The following is a 19,971-nucleotide window of genomic DNA, read 5'->3' as shown; positions in this document are numbered from 1 at the left end:
GAAAATCCATTTCTCCTTTATAAACAGATCTTGAACAGTCTGGGGTATGCAATTTAATTGCGATGGAATGTATTACACACATTCCCCCCATCATAATAATTATGGACTTAAAGAAGAACAGTACGGTCTTAATTTATACCCTGCAAGAAAACATAGTCTCCCGAGAATCTATAAAATCTAAAAATACATTTGAAATATAATAAAAATTATTATTTCTTTCAGCAACATCATCAAATTAAAAAGCATCATTACCAAAACAATTAGAAAATCAATTCACGGAATTTGTAGACATTTAATCTCCTTTCAAAAGGGGCAGTTTTATCTTGACTGTATTGTATCTCATTGAAAATTAGAGGGAGAGCAGTTAATAGCTTCATAACCCACAGCTCTCCAGAAGACAAAGAAAATTATAAGAAGGAAAGGAAAAAACAGTGAAACAGAGGAAAGGAAATGGAAAACATCCCTGATGAAAACTCCAGAAAAGGATTATAGTTTTAATTTCTATACTCTCAACCTATCCAAGCATTTCCAAACCTGTGCTAAAACTTTCAGGTGTGGCACAAAGCCCCGGAACCTTCTCTCTCTTTGGAAAACTTGGGGGAGTCGCTGGGGTAATTTTGACTGCGCAGTTGAGGTCAATACCAACATACCTGGAGGGCCTCCAGTTCACAGGTACCTAAACTTTGTGATAGTGATTCATCTCTCCATAAAGCCAAAGAAGTGTATGGCAGGAGTAAGACCAATTCATCACTAGTACGTGAAGTTGGTACTCCAGACTCTCTGAATGTGGAAATAGCAGGAATACTATTTGTTGAATACTTCCTGTGTGCCCACAGCTTTTTTGGTGGGTTATTTCACTTACGTCTCCCAGTGACCCTGTGAGAAAGTGATCCAGTATCATTAACAAATGGAAAATAGATGAAGCATCTTGTCTGAAGTTGTATAGCAGGAAGTGGGAGAGACAGGATTCAAACCCAGGTGTCTCTGATCTAAAAACTATGCTCCTGCCCAGTTTTCTGTACTTTCTTTCACCGCCCTATCCTCCCTGGTGGAAACCATCTGCATGACTCACTCCATTTACTGATCTAGTCCCCCACCTCCATATTTACTTCATGACGGGGAGACGCAAATTCGAGCTGTAGGCAGCTTGGGCCATGAAAAGGAGTGAAGGCTGAGTTATGTTCACACAGTGGGCATGGGCAGCCTGAGATTATCATCAGCAGATGAACAGGAGAGCCCCGCCTGGCACCGCGTCCCCACCACTGGCTGGGCTCCACTCTGCAGCGGCTGGCAATCCTCCTGGGGGTTGCTGGCTATTCTAAGACCCACTCCTCTCTCTGCTCACTCAGTATTCCCGTTACTCAGCTTTTTTTTCCTTTTCATAAAAATTCCTACTGCCTAAAACTATAGTATTCTTATAATGGTTTTATTATTTTCTGCCTGTCTTTTCCATTAAATGTAAGCTCCATAAGAGCAGGGACTTTGTTACGTCAACCCCCAGTAGCCTGGCACATAGTAGAGGCTCAATAAATATTTGTTGAATCAATTTGTTGGTGAAAGAAAAAAGTTAACTGCCTAATGGGGAAAAGCAAAGATGAATACTGGCTTCATCCTCGCTCTCTGCAGCAGTTTTGGTGAGTCCTGCTTTCTGGAGATTCTCGTCTGTGCTCTTGCCTTGGGGAACAACAAGTAGGTTCTTAGTTACAAAAAATGGGATATTTCATATATTGCTGAGCTTCAAACGCTCTGTTATATACTATGTGGTATGTTCCCACATCTTTCACCACTGTTCTGGAAATTATCCACAACTTGAAAATAAGGCAAAAAGGTGGGCAGCATATCCTTTCAAAGTCATTCAGGGGCAAAGTCCACTCAAAGATTAGCCGGAGGATGTTTTTAGATGGACTCGCAGTGTGCTACTGATTAACGGTTCCAGACTTAGTGAAGTAAAATGCGGACTCACAGGTTTTTGTCTGGTGGACCTGAAAGTGACCTCTGTCCCGTAGAACAGACAATCCCGAAGGTTAGCTTATTTTCCTCAAGGACATTCGCCAGTTTCATCTAACCTAGCAATCTTATCCTAGTATTTCTGTGTTAAATGACATAACCTTAATTTCTCAAGTTCTCTGTAAATTGGTGTTAATGTCTGATTCCACCATTAATTAATTGGATTATTGATTTGGCCTGCATTCATTTTATCTTCGCAGGAAAATCATGACTTCACCTTTTAGAAAGTTATAATGTAATACCACCCACCTACAGACCTTAAAAGGTTTCATCCTTCTTTTCAAAAGTTAAGTGACGCACAAAGTCACCCTCTATGATCTTATTTACAATTACCCTAATAAACAAGAGCACTGAGCAGACTAGTCACCAAGGTAGGGGCTGGCTTTTTGCCTTTTCCTTGTACGGTAGTGGGTGCTTTTCAAATATAAGGAGGCTTCTGGGGCAAGGCAGGGAATAAATATCAATTTTGTGCACATGCATAGACACTCATACCCTGATACACATACCTATAAGTGTACGCGTATGCATTTGTAAGTGTATATATACAGAAAAATAAATATATAAGTCTGTGTCTTTGTGTGTATAATACTAGGCTTGTCCTCAACACCAACTCACCCCATAATATCCTTCTTTCTCTCCTGACTCCACTTACACCTTCCGCAAGTCATAATTTTATATTTTAGAAAATTACAATTTAATAGCAACCATACAAACCTTAAAAGAGCAATCACATCCATGTGTGATAGGGCCCGTGTCTTTGAGTGTGTAATTTCACGGCTGAGCATGTGCACTCCCAGCTTCATGTAGAGCTATTAAGAAACACCCACACAACTCTCCTGCTACCTGATTTTGCAACACAAACTGATACTGACACTTTTTCTGAGAGGGGTACTTTTGAATCTTACTGATGTTTACACATCAGCCTCAATTTATTATTCTTCCTGTGTTATTGCCCACTCTTCCTTCATGGCCTGATATCAGTGAAGTTCCCACCTGTCCGAGCCAGTGTGGCTTCTTGTTGACGCCTTTCTGCATTTCTTACCACACCTGGGGATGATACTCAGTAGAAAACTTGAGTGAACATTGTTTTTGATGCTGTACACTGTGAGAACATTTAAGGCACATGGGTCTTTGACCTGAAAAGACTCGAAAGATTGTTTCCAGCGTGGAGTTTATAATGAGATCCTTAAAATCAACATGGTTTTTTAATAATAGTTTTAAATGGACTGGTGTTGATTTCTGGCTCCAGATACCAAAAGGTAACAAAGCCGTGGGGCAGCAGAAGGCACGTGCTGGGAGACATAAACCCCCCATTCTTTCGGCAAGCAGAGACGAAACAGTGGACAAGTTGGACACATTGGTTAGTCAGTCTATCCTGTACCTACTCTCCATACTCAATAGTGATGATTCTGCTAGGCTGGTTGGCGGGAGTATTGCAGGAATACCTAGGTGACACGGTAGAGCTGGAGTTCCTATTTTGTCACCACTGCTAAATGATTATGGCTCTTTTGGCCAGTGAGTTGATAGGGATAATGTTCATTCATAAGCAAGGTCACAGGGGAGACTCAATGAACCTCTGATCACATCTACACGTCCAGGCTGACAGATTTGTGAAATCCAAGGTTGATTTTTAAGCACTTAAGCACACAGTTTATAGGGAAAAAGAGATCATGGCTTACATCTTTATACCCAATCTTTATAATCTTTAAAAATGTAAAAAAATGCTGTAAGCAAGGAGAAGGTAGGTACTTTATCTCTTCAAAGAAACTTTGATTAAACTATGCTGACAGTCACGAAGGTTGCGCTGTCCTGGGGTTGTGGGGAACATTTTGCTGCAGACGGGAAACTGGCTGTGAGACGAGACATGAGAACAACAGGCATTTCTCTACAAGCGGCTCTGCTGCGGATCCGCAGCGTTCGGCGAGTCTTCAGAACCTGCAAAGGCTCTTCCTCTGGATCTCCGTTAAGCCTCCAATAAGTGGGACAGGTTGAAACTGCTCTTTCGAAGGGATCCAGTATGAATTCACAGCTGATTAAGCCACACTGGGCTGTAAATTAAAAGGAGGCTATTATTTTCAGGAGTAGAATTGCGGGCTGGATGGTTCAAGAGTGTGTGGGAAGATGCACTTTTTTCATTTCTGGGTACCACAGTGTCAAGGTCAAACTGTACCACAAAAAAATAAGGAATAAATAAGACATTTTACTACTACAAAAATCCCATCTGAAAAGACGCAGTATCAAAAAAAATAGTGAAGATAAGTACTGATAAGTAGCCTGTATCATGTCCAGAAACCAGGGGGATGGTGTCCTGTGAACCAATGTAGAGGCAGCTCAGGACAGTGAGGAAAAGAGACCTGGGAGTGAGAGCCTCTGCACTCCTGTCTGTTCTCCATGTTTGCTTATGTGACACACAGCATGGATTTTATCCAAACTGAGCGTGTCCATGATGTGCGTAAGGCATTTGTTAACAAAAAGATGACTAACTACTTGGCTAACGCTGCAAAATAATTAGTAAAGATTTCTCCAGCTCGGCTTTGAGGAAAGACGACAAGGAGAGCAGAGACGTGGTGAGTAATCCCTGCCTCAAACCTTACTGCTTAAAAGTGAAGGAAAGTTACATGTGGCCCTGACCAGTGTGGCTCAGTGGGTTGGGCACTGTCCTGCAAACCAAAAGGCTACCTGTTCATTTCCCATCCAGGGCACATGCCTGGGTTGTGGGTTTAGTCCCCAGTTGGAGCATATTTTGAGGTGTTTTGCTCCCTCTTTTTCTCCCTCCCTTCTCCTCTCCCTAAAAATAAATGAATAAAAACATTAAGAAAAAAGTTAGATGTAGACAATGGTAAAAAAATTTAGTGAATGTTGACTCAGTTATTCTAAAATGCTTTCATTTCATTTATGCAAATAGCCTTTTCCATTCTTAGTCACCTGGCAGGTTCCCACTTAGCAGCTAAATGCAGCCTCTTTAATTAACTAAAGGGATGCAGTTTTTTTTTTTTTACACAAAACTTCTAAAATATAACTTTCTTAAAATTGTTACGCAGCAGGGGAAAAGAGCTAAACACAAACTGCTCAGTGAATTCCAAGACAAAGGAAACAAATATATAGGAAGGAACCTGAGAAATGAATATGCTTTTCATGCAGACACATTTCACTTGGACTAAAGCATCAGCTCAAGGGGTACCCATCAAATATAATGCTCATGAAAAGATCCTGGCCCCTGGCAATCCATTCACTGGGATGACAAAGCTGAGATGCAGATTTAAAATTTAAATGGAGCTCAACACCCAAAGCTATTATGGTTGACCCTCATTAATGTAATTTTTAGGATAATCCTTGTAATAAAGAAACAGTGATTATTCTCAGTAGCCACCCAAAATATAATTACAGTACATTTGATTAAATGCTTTTGTGGTGAGATAAACTGCAATTTACACATTTCTGTGTGTTCTCTAAAAAAAAAGAAAGGCGGATGATGATAAAGGAGGCTAATGCTATTTTGTGGGGCAACATGTCATTAGCTGTTCCCTCGTTAATACTCAAACTACAGAATTATGGGGTAAAGCAAATGGTGCTTGAGATTTGCCGCTACAGACCCTGAAATAGTTTCTAGTGCAGAGCTTATAAGCACCAGGAACCCTGCCGTTTTACTCCTGACTTATTTTTCTTAACGGCTTTAGAGTTCTTGACAAAAGCAGGGGAGGAAGGTATGCTGTCCTTTACTAGTCAATTACACTAACAAGAAGACCTCATTATGAAGGACATGGAATAGGAAACAAATTACCTGTATTTTGCTGTGGATAATGCTCACCCATGTTTTGGTGCACATTTTACATGGGATTATCATACCCATTATTATGCCCATGGTATGAAATCATTATACTGTGTATAATGCTCATCCATATTTTCCCTTAAAAATTTGGGCAAAATAGTGCATACATGGCAAAATACGGTATTTCTTGTTTAATCCATACAGCTGAGAAACAATTGTCCAGTTGCTTTAAATAGGTTAAAGACTAATCGCAGCCACGTTTGCAATGTGTTAGCCTTGCATTCATTGCTGCTTAGCAAGGTAGTTGCTAGGCATTCTTTGAAACATGATGTGTATATAAGTCTTTTTGAGAGGAGGCCACATTCATTCATCTGATATCTCCTGAGCTCCTACTAAGAGCCAACTACCTAGCTAGGCAGTGGGCAAGCAATGGTGGGCGTAACTTACAGCTGTCTGCTCTCAGGGAATTTCATGGAACTTTCCAGTCTCGTAGGGTACATCTCTACTGAAATGAGGTTGACTGGAAAACAAAAGATCATATCTGAAGCTGCTTGGGACGCCACAGAGGAAGCTCAAGTTTCTGATTTTTATGTAATAAAGATGGCGCATGTGAGCGGGTGAGAGAATGGTACAGGCCGTTTCACACTGGGCCTGGTACAGAGACTGGGGAAGGGCACTCCTACCTGCTGCCTCTGAAGTATCGGTTGTGCACAACGGGCCGTCATTTAATGATCAAAGAGTTTACAAAAATCATAACCATCTTCGTAGCCAGGGTTTGCTAAGTATTTTCTATGTGCCATGGACTTATTATTATCCTCATTTGACAGATCAGTAACCTTGGGCTTAAAGGTCATGAAAATGATTATAAGCAAAAAAGTCTGGTAAGAGGATCTGTACCTTGTGATAATTCATCCCTTCACCTTTTTTGTTTTTAAATTAAATGTATAATTATTCTGTATCTTGTTGTCTTAACATTGTGGTTTACAAATTTTTTATTGACTTTATTGGGGTGACACTGGTTAATAAAATTATATAGGTTTCAGGTGTGCATTTCTATGATACATCATCTGTATATTGTATCGTATGTTCCCCTCCCAAAATAAAGTCTCCTTCCATCACCATTCCTCCCTTCTTTATTCTCTTCTAACCCCTGACCCTCCTTCCCCTGGTAATCACCGTACTGCTACCTGTGTTGATGAGGTTTTTAAAAAGTTTAACCCCTTCACCTTTGCACCCATCCCCCTAACCCCTCTCCCCCCTAAAAGCTGTCAGTCTGTTTTCTGTATCTACAAGTCTGTTTCTATTTTATATTTTTTTCACTAGATTCCATACATAAGTAAAATTACGTGGTATCTGTCTTTCTCTGACTGGCTTATTTACACAGCACAATACTCTCCATGTCCATCTATGCTGTTGCAAAAGGTAAGGTTTCCTTCTTTTTATGGCTGAGTAGTATTCTGCTGTGTAAATATACCACAGCTTTGAAGTCCAGAGCGGTGGACAGTCTTGGGCTCATGGAGTGGAAGGAAAGGGTAATTCTATGAATCTGCCCTCCTCAGATGACCCATGCCAACACTATCACCCACTTTCTCTTTCCAGGGAACTTCTCACATGAAGCTTTGCCCTTTGAAGTTCCTTCTGTTAGATTTCATAATAAAATGTCTGACTTTTATATTTCCAAAATGACATCCTTCCCTTGCTTCTAATTCAGCCTCACATGCTTGGTGTCAGACATCTAATCCCACTCTGCTGGTAGAGGGTGAGCCCCACCCTGTCTGTGGTCAGAAGGCTACTCTCCCTCCTAACTTCCAGGATCCCTTCTCTCTGTAGAGAAGTGCCTCATTCCCTTGGAAGTGTTTTTTTTTTTTTTTTTTTTTCTCACAGAAATCAGGCTAGGGAAAGAAATTTTCTAGTCAAGCCACCACCTAATGTTTAAATCACTTTGCAAGATTTCTAACATAGGGTTGTTCGGCCTTCTTTCGAATACTTCGATTGACAGGAGACTCAAAGACTTCCCCCCTAATTGCTCTCCAGTAATGCTCTCATTCAGCATGACTCACATTCATAAAATGAGCTGAGGGAAAAGTTCTAAGTAGAGGACTCTGACAGTTGTACCAAGCCCCTAGCCCTTGAGGAGGCCCAACTAGGGGAGCTAGCATATGCACAACAGGAGCTAAAAAATGAGATCCAAAGTTCCGTAATAGCTCGGGGGACAGCAAGGTCAATTCCAAATGCGATGCCCAATTGGACCAAGACAACCCATACATTACTATAGGATCTCATAGTAATGCATCACCATGGCAAAGAGCTAGATGATAGTAAGTACTAACATTTCTTATGAGACAAAATGATTAGCTTCTCTTTATATCTAATTTACATACTATAAGTTATAGCCATTTTAAGTGCATACGGGTCAAGTTTTTATAAATGTATACACATGTATAGGTAGAACATTTTCATCACTCCCGAAAGGTTCTCTTGTAGTTTATTTAGTTCATCCTTCCCACCTTTAGCCTCAGGCAACCAGAGATTTACTTCCTGTGACTGTAGATTAGATTTGCCTTTCCTAGAATTTCACGTGAATGGATGTACACAGTATGCAGTGTTTGTGCTTGGCTTCTTTCATGGCAGCACAATGATTTTGAAAGTCATACATACTTCTGCATTATTGATTCTTCTTTTTTAATTTTATTGAGTATGTGGCCATGTCTTATCCTGATTTTAATTTGCATTTTCATGATGACTACCAATGTTAAATGCTTTTCATGTAATTATTAGGCTTTCATGTATTTTCTTTGGGAATGTAGTGTTTGTTAAAATGATTTGCTCATTTTTATTGACTGACAGGTCAGTTGTTAGATATGTGCATAATGAATATCTTCTCATCCATGGCTTAGCTTTCAGTTTTTAACAATGTCTTCCAAAGGGCAGACACTTTAAATTTTGATGAAGTCCAAATTATCAATATTTTGTTTATGGTTACTTTTTTGTAATCTAAAAAAAAATCTTTGCCTAACCTGAGATCAAAGATTTTCTTTTATATATTCTTCTAGAATTATTGTAGTTTTAGATTTTATACTTAGGTTTATGATCTATTTTGACTGCATTTTTGTGTATGGTGTGAGGTAAGGATTAAAATTTATTCTTTCTCCTTAAAAATACCTTTTTTTTCATTACTATTGAACTTAAAGACAATCCTTTCTTTACAAAAGAACCTTGCACTTTTGTAAAAATTATGTGACCATATATGTATAGATCTATATTTGATTATCTACTCTGTTCTATTGATCTTTTTTTATTGTTATACCAATATGCCATACTGCTTTGATTGTTGTAGATAAGACATTGCAAAATCAGATAGAGTAAGTCCTCCAGTTTTTCCAAGTGGTTCTGAATATTCTAGGCCCATTGCACTTCTGCATAGATTGTAGAATCAGCTTATCATTTTACACAATAAACTTTCCTGGACTTTTTAAAAATTGCAGTTGGATACACAGACACTATGTATTCATTTTTTCTGCATATATAGCTTACAGGTATTGTATTTTGTTAAATTTATTCCTATTTAATGTTCTTTGTTGCTATTTTTTATATTTTATTTTCCTGGTTGTTGTTCATATATAGAAATACAATCAATTTTTGTATATTGTGAACCTGCTAAATTTGCTTATTAGTGCTAGCAGCATATTTTTTGTAACCGTTTAGGATTTTCTATGTATGTAATTCATGTCATTTATTCATAATGATAGTTTTACTTCTTCATTTCTAACCTATCTTTTGATTTTTTTCCTTGCCCAATTGTACTAGGTGGAACTTGCAGTATGATGTTGAACAGAAGTTGTAGGAATGGGGATGCTTGCCTGATTCCACATCTTAGAAGAAAGTGTTCACACTCATCACTAAGTTTTATGTTGGCTGCAGGTTTTTCACAACTGCCTCTGGTCAGGTTGAGGAAGCTGCCTACTATTCCCAACTTACCAAGAGCTGTTACTTATTTATTTATTATTTATATCATTGAATGGGTACTGAATTTTTTCAATGCTTTTTGTGTATCTCCTGAAATTGCTACAGTTTTTGCTTTCATTTTGTTAGTAAATTGTATTATTTTATTTTTAAATGTTAAACCAACCTTAAATTTCTAAGATAAATACAAATTAGACATCCTATATTATACTTTCTACACATTGCTGTATAGATTTGTTCATATTTTGTTAAATATTTTATATCAATATTCATTAAGGATATTGGTCTGTAGTTTTCTTATGTTTATTTGGTTTTTGTTTTTGGTGTTTATATTGGCCTCATAAAATAAACAGGGAGTATTTATATTCTCCTTTTTAAAAAAATGTATGTCATATTAGTATTATTTATCCCTTAAATGTTTGATAAAATAAATTAGATAACCTCCTGGCCTTTAAGTTGTCATTGAATATAGGCTTTAATTTATGAATTAAATTCATTTGATTAATAGGGCTATTTAGGTCTTTTAATTTCTTCTTTTTTTTCTTTTGTTTTAATTTTATTGTTGTTCAATTATGGTTGTCTGCATTTCCTCCCACCACTCCCCCAGAACCCAGTCTTCCCCACCTCCCACCCCTGATTCCACCCTCCTTGGTTTTGTCCATGTGTCCTTTATAGATGTTCTTGAAATCCTTTCCCTCCTTTTCTCCCCATTATTCCCTCCCACCTCCCCTCTGGCCACTGTCAGATTGTACTTAATTTCAATGTCTCTGGTTATATTTTGCTTGCTTTAAACATAATTTCCTTGTTAGAAAATGATATTTTCTATAGAAAAACTATGGATTATATATATATATAATTTATTTAATTGTTGTTCAAGTACAGTTTTCTGTCTTTTACTCCCATCCCAGCCCCCCCCAACCCAGTGCTCCCCACCTTCCTCCCATTTCCATCCCCCTTAGTTTTTAATTTCTTCTTGAATAAACATTGGTAATTTGTGTCTTTTAAGGAATCTGTGTCATCTAAGTTGTCAAGTTTATTGGCATATGTTTGTTTATAATAGTCCCTTATTACCCTATTAATGACATGACCCATAGTGATGTGCCCTATTCACTCCTAATAGTGAAAAATTTGCATTAGCTTTTTTCTTGATCTATCTACTAGAAGTTTATCAAGTTTATAGACTTTTTTGGATAAATCTAGTTTTAAGATTCATTGATTTTTCTCTATGGTTTGTTGTTTTCTATTTCATTGATTTCTACTCTTTCTTATTTCTTTCCTTCATCTTAGTGAATTTATTCCTTTTTTTTTAGGTTCTTACTGTGGATGTTAGATCATTGATTTTAGAACTTTCTTATTTTCTAATATAAAAGCATTTGAAACTCTTAATTTTCATCTAAGCACTACTTTAGCTTCATCCCATTTTGGTATGTTGTGATTTTATTATAAAAAGATTCAAAATAATGCCTAATCTGTTTTGATTTCTTCTTTGATCTATGTGTGCTCTTTAATTTTCATATATTTGGGGATTTTCTATATATCTTTTTACTTTTGACTTATTTAATTCCATGGTGTTCAGCAAACATTCTCCATAAGAGTTCAGTCCTTTTAAATTCATTGAGATGGTTTTTTGGCGAGGCTCACACTGTCATGGTGAATGTTCTACAGGGAGAAAAAAGAATGGACATTCTGCTATTGTTGAATGCAGTATTCTATACTGATTGGATCAAGTTGGTTAATTTTTTTGAGTCTTCCATATCCATACTGACTTCTTATCTACTTGTTTTACCAATTATGAAAACCGAGTGTTAAAATCTCCAAACCCAACTTTGAATTTGTCTGTTCTTTCAGTTTTGTCAGTATATTTCTTCGTGAATTTTTGAAGCTCAGTAATTAATTGAGTGTACTCACATTTAAGATTTCTATGTCTTACTGATGAATAGACCATTTCGTCATTCTATATGTCACTTCTCCTTTATAACAATATTCTTTATTTTGATGCCTACTTTTACAGATAGTATAATTACTATAGTCTTCACACATTTATAATGTACTGTATATCTTTTATCTATCCATTTACTTTTAACCTATTGTGTCTTTCTATTTAAAATGTGTTTTTACAAATAGCATGTAATTGAGTCTTGTTTTTTAATTTGACAACCTCTGTCTTCTAATTGGAGGGTTTAATCCTTTTATAGTTAATGCAACTGTTGAGATACCAGAGTTTCAGTCTATCATCCTACATTTGTTTTGTACTTGTTTCTTTTATTCTTTGTTCTGTTCCTTCTTTCTTCCTTTTACATAATTAAGTTTTTAAAAGTCAATTTTATCTTGTTTTTTGGCTTATTAGTTGTACCTCTTTTTTTTTAGTGGTTGCTCTTGCATTTCCAACATGCATTTTAACTTACTATAATCTTATAATCTTTATATAATTATAACTTAATCTTATAAGTATATATTTCTTCCATCCCATCCTTTGTGCTATTGCTTTCATATATTTTACTTCCTCATATTTATAAACTCCACAGCATGTTACTATTTTGCTTTAAACAGTCAATTATCTTTTAAAGATATTTAAAGACAATGAAAATAACTTTTCTACTTACTCATATATTTATCAGTTTACACATTCTTTTCTTTTGTGAAGATATGAAGTTTTATCTGGCATCATTTTATTTCAGCTTTATAAACTTACTCTAACATTTTTGTTTAAAGATTTAATTTGTTTATTTACCTTTAGAGGGGAAGGAAAGAGGGAGAGAAACATCAATGTATGGTTGCCTTTTGTTAGTGTCCCCTGCTGGGAGTTGGCCTGCAGGGAACTGGCCTGCAACCCAGGCATGTGCCCTGACTGGGAATCGAACCATGATCCTCTGGTTCGCAGGCCTGTGCTCAATCCACTGAGCTACACCAGCCAGGTACTCTAACATTTTTTGCAGCACGGGTCTTCTGGAAAAAAAATTTGCTCGCCAAATTTTGTCTAAACATTTTAAAGTTTCATCCTCATTTTTGAAGGATATTTTTCTAATTATAGAATTCTAGATTGGTAGGTTTTAGAGTACTTTAAAGATGCCATTCATTGTCTTCTCTGAGAAATTACATTTCCCCCCAAATTCAGTGACTGTTTTTATCATTTTCCTTTTTATGTAATGTGTTTCCCCTCAGAAACTTCAAACATATTTCTTTATTGCTAGTTTTCACCAAGTTGATTATAATAATTATCTTGTTATTTATCCTGCTTGGGTTTAATTGGACTTCTTGGATGTGTGAGTTTGTAATTATTACATTTTGGAAAATTTTAGCCATTAATCCATCAGTTGTTTTCTTCAGTCATTACTCTGCCATTTTCTGGGACTTTGTTTGTGCACACATTTGTCTACTTGATACCATTTCATAGGAACTGAGACACTTCATTGTCATCAGTCTTTTTGTTCCTCTGTCTTCAGTTCGTTAAATCCTTGAATATATTTATAATAGCTTTTACGTTTTATCATCACTATCATTCCTGGGCTGTTTCTCTTGACCGAATATTCTCCTTGTTATAGGTCCCATTTTCTTGCTGCTTCTCACATCTAGTAAATTTTTTATTGGATTGTAGGCCTTGTAAATTTTACACTGCTGTCTAGATTTTCTTGTCTTTGAAAGCTGTTGATGCTATTTTTGCAGTTAGGGATGTGCTTGACCCTTTCAAGGCTTTAGGTTTTGCTAAGATGAGTCTAGAGTTTTCTTGATTTTAGAGTTAGTTGAGCCCTACATTTAAAGTGAGGACTTCCTGTGTGGTCTCTATTGAATACACCATGTATGCAAGTTTGTTCCATTCTGGCTGATCAGAATTCAAAATTTTCTTAGCCATGTGGACTCTGTTCAGTCTCTAGCTCCCCAATGGCTGGCCTTTGCTGAGTCTTAAGGAATTTTACCCTATCCATGCTCAGCTTAGTTTGCTGAAAAATACTGGAGGGGCTCTCTTATACAGATGTCTAGAGCTTTTTTTTCTGTGTAACTCCTTCCTCTCTATTACTCTATCCTATAACACATAGCTGCCTTACACTCCCTGAACTCTGTTCTCTGTCTCTATAACTGAGAGAGCATACTGTGCTGTATTTGGGTTTTCCCCCTCCCTATGCCAAGGCCTGGAATATGCCTCCGGGCAGAAAACTGGGGCTATCAGAGGGGTTATCCTTTGTGTTCTTTATCTCAGCGATCACAGCCTTCAGCTTCCTGTTGTCCAGTGGATTAGTTAGTTGTTTGGTATATTTTATCTAGCTTTCTAGTTTTTTTTAATGGGGAAAAGACAAATTTAATAACAATTTCTCTCTCACAGTCTGATGCAGATATCCTTAGTAACGTCTAGATGATTAAAAATATGTCATACGGTGCTTTTGCTCTTATATCCCAGTACCTGACAGTTGTTCTACTTGTCAATATAGCACAGTAGTTAATAGCACAAATTACGGAGCCAGCATCACTGGATTTAAATCTTGACTCTGCAGGCATCAGCCTGTAGCATGGGGAAGGATGTTTTATTCTCTGCACCTTAATTTTCCCATTTATAACATAGGAACGATCATAATTACATCTGGCTTTTAGGTTTGTTTGAGCTTCAATGAGTGAATGAGTTAGAATGCTCTTAGTATATAATAATGTTCAATATGGTAACTATTCTTAATATGATTATATCTCCTCATCAAAAGGCCAGATAGCTTATTCCCGTATGACTGATCCTTCATTTTTTTATTTAATCTTTATGTATTTTCTGCTTCATTTTTTGAAATCTCATGCAGATAATCAGAGTTAGTCAATGGAATCACATAATACTGTCTCATTACTGTTATATTAAAGAATCGTGCATTCCATCTTTCCCAATCATAAGTAACAAGTAACATTAGGCTCCAAGCCTGAGAACAAAAGACCTTGACAAAAGCCACATCTTAAGATCTAAGGGGACTGATGCCAAGTGCACCCTCCTCTTCAACTCCCCAACCAGGTTGGCAATGAAAAGGCGTATGTGCATTGAATTTCTAACAGTGAGGTTTTATTGGAACTACACTAGTGGCAATAGATCAGTAAAAATACATGGCAGTGAATCTGCTTCTAAAATGAAGACTCTTTTTATAAAGCAAATGATTGCCCACTAATTTATCTGTGCCATAAATCTGGAGTTTCATATGCAGGGCCTGTAAATGGGCTGTACATGGGCCAATGTTACTTTCAGAGCACGGGCTGAGCCTCCTTAGACGGATACTTTCAAACGTAAAAGAGCCGCACCTTTAGGAGGATCCTCCCTGGAGCTTCGAGGGAGTTCTTGGGAATGGGAGGTCCCGATAGCTACATGTGTTAGGCAAAGGTTTGTTAATCGCTGGTGTATGTACTTAACCAGCCTGGATATCAGTCATGCAACCTAGAATCAAGTAAGAACTGACATTTTAACATAAACAAACACCTTTGGTATTTGCTCTGCGAACCAGCCTATGTGCTACCACTACTGTTTTGTCCTGGGAGTAGCCCTCCCTCATGTTTCTGAGGACCCCCCTCTCTTGGTCCTGGATTAAAATGGCCAGCTGTCAGGTGACCCTAGCCGAGATGTTGGCATATCTGAAGTTCACGTCTAGTAAATGTTTAATGATAGTCTTCAGAGGATAAGGGATAAAAAGGCAATTAAACTCATTCTCCTGACTGGATACTGTGATTAAATTAGCTTCGAGTGCCATTACTTTAGCTTTTGATGCAGTGCCCCAGTGCAGGGGTCTGGATGCCATCACAGATCTAAGTAACCCCCCACCGAGGTACATGAGAGAACTAATATCACAGAATAATAACACGTCAGTTATCATTTCTGAATCATCTAACAGCATCCACCTCATGAATAATAATTTGAATTTAAACCATCTTTTCTTCAGAAAAGATTAATGCTTTTGTTTTGTTATGTATCTTGACACTATTTCTGGGAGGAGACAGAGGCTGAATTTGTATTCTTCTCCTATTAGAGTTTGAGAACCAGAGCACCACAGAGAGTAAATAATTTGCTTGAGATCATACAATATGACACAGAACCTAAGAAAGTCCTGGACCCCGAACACCAATACTGCGTGCGGTCTTTCTGCTAGATCAGGGCCAGCAAAGTATTCTGTGAAAGGCCTGAGACTAACGATTTCAGACGTGGCCGGCCATCCGGCCTCTGTTGCGACACAGCTGTTCAGCTCCACTGTTGCGGCATGAGAACAATCAGAAAGTGTAAATGTAAGTCAGTGAGCATGGCTGGTTTTGATGAATTTATGATGACTTTCTCTCTCTCTCTTCCTGACTTTCTATTTTATATATGAGGAAACCAAGACATTATCTCTCTGGTGCACGGCCACGCAGCTGTCAATGAAGTGTGAAGGCGACTGCAGCATGAGTCTCCTGACTCCTGGGATTTCTCCTCTGCTAACTGTCCTATGGGGAATTATTTATTTATTTTTCTTTAGAGAGAAAGGGAAGGAGAGAAATATCAATGTACGGTTGCTTCTCATGCATCCCCTGCTGGGAACTGGCCTACAACCCAGGCATGTGCCCTGACTGGGAATTGAACCTCGATCCTCTGGTTCGCAAGCCCGTGCTCAATCCACTGAGCTATACCAGCCAGGGCCTATGGGGAATTCTCACCCACACTTCCATTTTCAGAGGAGGAAATGCTAGAATGCTAGGACCTGGGGAGTTGGAATGACTTGTCTGGGGTCAATGGGCTCTTAGAGACTGAGCCAGAACTAGAACCACCATCTGCTGGCTTCCACGCTGGTCATCTATCCCTTCATGTCATCGTGAACATGTTCTAGGAAAAAAGGGTATAATGAGATGGAGTGATGCTATGCCCATTGGACTTCATTCTGTAAACTTCCTGAAATGATACCATTTTATAAGTCATCTCTTTGATGTACCAACTAGTATCCAGATACAGAATAATGTTTTTAATTCACTTTGTGTTTTGCTATATAATGTTCAAATTCCAACCTGGATTACATTGCGGTATTTTTTTTTTGTTTAGTTTTACTCTTTAATGCAGTCTGACATCCTCAGTCATAGCAGTAATTATCTCCTCTGATCCAGAGATTGTGTGCATCAGAAGGAAAATGAACTGATAAAGAGGACTCTTTGATTTGAAGTAGAACTTTGAAGTGAGTGGGTAGAAATGGAATTATCCTGAGCTCTGGGGTCTCTTCTAGCTCTGTCCAAACACAGCACATGACAGGGTGACCAATTGTCCAGGTTTGCCTGAGACTGAGGGTTTTCCTAGAATGCTGGACTCTCAGAGCTAATGCCAGCAAAGTCCCAGGCACACCAGGATGAGCTGGTCCCCCTGAGTTGGTCCCCCTGAGTGCTGAATAATGTGTGCTGAGTGAATTGACCACTAACCATAACTCTGCATGCCAGGAGGTGACGATCCTCACCTGGGATGGGGACTAGGGACTGGGGACAAGAACAGCAGGGCTGTCCAGCTTCTTAGCAACATGAGCTCGGAAAAACCTTATGATTTTGTGAAAAACCAAACTAAACTATATTAAAATATCATGTGTATATATGAAAGAATAGTCCATTGACAAATATAAATAAGTCTGGCTTTTTATTGCTACATTTCCCACTCATTGGTAAAAATAGTGTGATCTATCATTCAACCCAAGAAGCATGTAAACAACGAGGGCTTTTGGCTGTAACTATAACAAAAGGCTCAACGTGGAAAACTCTCCCCCAGCTACTACTGGTGATTATCAATTCCTAGAGACAGCACAGAATCCACAGCAAGCCCAGGAGGTGATGCCAAGTTCCCAGACTCTGGAGGAGGCCACAGGCCAAATGACCACCTTCCTGAGATTTCTCTTAGGCCTCCTGTCATTTCTACCTTCCTCTGACAACTCTGGTTCCCCAAGTTCGGCTGGCTGAGAAGATCTGCTTTGGATTTCCCAGGCTCGGGGAAAGGAGTTTCTGGTGCTTCCATTAGAGCCCAAGCTGCTCAAAGGTTCCTTTGTTGCTAATAGAGTTAATGTTCCTGCCAAGGGGCATGGCCTCCACCACAGGTGTCAGCTACTCTCCCTGCTCTGCAGAATGTTAAGAGTAAATACTGGAAGGATTCACACAGTCCCGCAATGAAACGGTGGCTAACACACTAGCCAGAGTTAAAAACCGCAAATGACTAAAAACTGTAGAAAGAGCAGCGTGAAGTGTTTTCAGGCTTTTTCCTATAAAAACACTTACCACTGAAAGCCTTATTCTGATTTTCAGTTCCATCTGGTGACTGTTTATTTAAGACCTTGGTTAGAAAATTCAGTTTAAATATGCATCAGTGAATTCAGTTGCCATTACTGGCTGGCCAGACCCAGTAATGTGTCTGGCTGGCTCTTATTTCGGTATCTTAATTAGGACATACAGGGACAGCCTCCCTGACTGTCAGCCTGTCCTAAGGAATTCAGACACCTAACTTCATTAGGGATTGCCTCCACGTCCTCCGAGGCCACCAGTAACCTGCAGTTCTCTAGTCCTGATGTCTCTGATTTTTTTTGTCTATAATTCTTACTTTGGGCTTCACTTTTTGTATTTCCTTCACTGAGTTCATTATTCAAGTGAGTACCATTTCTCGTCCCCCTGTTCGCCTTCTGCTTCTCCCTTGACCCCTTTTCCCTTTCCAATTAATTTCTTGTCAACTTCACCCACTTTTCTTTGTTATTTTACTCTTGTTTCAGCTGTCTTTGCCTTTATTGCCTAATTTCTATTCTTCTTTTGCAACGAGGTCCTTGTTTTTCACTCGGAATTTCTTTCAGCATTTTAAAAAGCCAATTATCACCATGTTGCTTAACTTTGAGTAAATTTGATTTTAAAAGTGGAAACTCCATTTCCTTAGCATGCTGTGGCACAGAGGTAGAGACATAAACGAACTAGAGCTGGAGGAAATGGGGAACAGAAAGCCAGTCTGGAGTTCTGTGCCAGAATGAATATGAAGCAGGTGGCGAAGGGTACGAACACATACCTATATCCAGCTCAGCACGCACTGTACTCGTGAAATACACACAGCCTATCCATGCCCAGAGAAAAATCAATTTCTCCTCACTGAATGCCAAATAATTAGGCTCCTCACTGATCACTACTTAAAGAGAACAAATTCAAAAATGGTGCAGAGCTTTCTGAAATTGCTATGATGTCTAGTTCCCGAAACAAAGAGTATTTGAGTCAGCCAAAAATGTTCCTACGGGGTGACTGATGTCTGCGCGCTGGTCAGAGTGTTCTGGAGTGTTCTCCAGGTCCCCAAACACTCTGCTAACAGAAAATCTGAGCAATGCAGGCCCACTAGCAAGAGTGAAACTGCTTCAGGTTGAAAGCTTTCAATGGTTTCTCTAAGTTTTCAGCAGACTCACACCTGCCAAAATAGCTTTTGATTATAAAACACAACAGTTGGGCAGTGCAGGTAACAATCATTATCTCGGTAATTAGATTCTGTTCTGTACTGTATACTCAGGACCTTGGGCTTTTGTGCAAACAGAAGATGCATGGGAGGATCTTTAGAGTCCTGAGTCTCTCCTAGTGTGCAGGTTGCTAATAAGCTCTTCCTGAAACAGTGAGAAGGCAGATTGCCTCCCCTTTCATATCTCCTGCCTCTCCTTTCTGGTTCAGCAAATTTTGGTTGTGTGGCAGAAAGGAAAAGAAGGAGGAAGCTGCAAACAACAGGGGGCGTGGAAACCGTCTCGGAAGAAATCCAATTTTTGTCTTGTGCTCTGTGCATTTCAAAATGGCAATGCTACACTCATTAAACTGCCCATTAAGCAAACAATACAGGGAAACAAGATGGTGTTTGGGAGTTGAGGAGGGAGGGGAGGAGGGAAGTCAGAGAGAGGAAGCAAGAGGAGCCGCGTTGTTTTGAAAAGAGACTGTAAAATGTTCAACCAGGGAAAGGGAATGCCTGCACACGTTTATTGAAGAATGAAGGAGCACATCATTTCAGTGCTGACAGCTGCAATAACATCTTCATTGCAGCTACACACACATCTGCTGGTGTCTAACAAGACAGTGGAGAGTCCTGGGAATGGTGTGACTTCCACATAGTGGGCTTAATGCATTGAGAGGAAGTGTGACCCCAAAACACTTGATTATATTGACCTGATGTGAAGAAATAATATCACATCTATGAGAGTAAACACGGTCACTTAGCGGTAAAAACAGAGACACAGAAAGGAGAGAAGAAAAAACACTGACTGCCTCCTGTATGCCAGGCA

The 19,971-nt window shown here is 38.8% G+C and overlaps 1 protein-coding gene across 2 annotated transcripts in view; it reads right to left on the bottom strand.

The window, feature by feature from the left end:
* CPQ (carboxypeptidase Q) overlaps nt 1–19,971 on the bottom strand; it is a 411,097-nt gene that overhangs the window by 9,756 nt on the left and 381,370 nt on the right. Inside the window, exon 8 of one of the 2 annotated variants that reach the window (XM_037048242.1) lies at nt 6,224–6,296. The exons of the other annotated variant lie outside the window; for it this stretch is intronic. Coding sequence (XP_036904137.1) covers nt 6,224–6,296 — 73 coding nt within the window. The remainder of the gene's footprint in view (nt 1–6,223; nt 6,297–19,971) is intronic. 2 annotated transcript variants of the gene reach the window in all.

This window comes from Sturnira hondurensis, unplaced genomic scaffold (genome assembly GCF_014824575.4).
Source record: "Sturnira hondurensis isolate 20B ecotype Veracruz unplaced genomic scaffold, ASM1482457v3 Scaffold0006413, whole genome shotgun sequence".
NCBI classification, from domain to species: Eukaryota; Metazoa; Chordata; class Mammalia; order Chiroptera; family Phyllostomidae; genus Sturnira; species Sturnira hondurensis.
The sequence above is the reverse complement of the archived record's forward strand: the minus strand, read 5'-3'. Positions and strand labels throughout refer to the sequence as shown.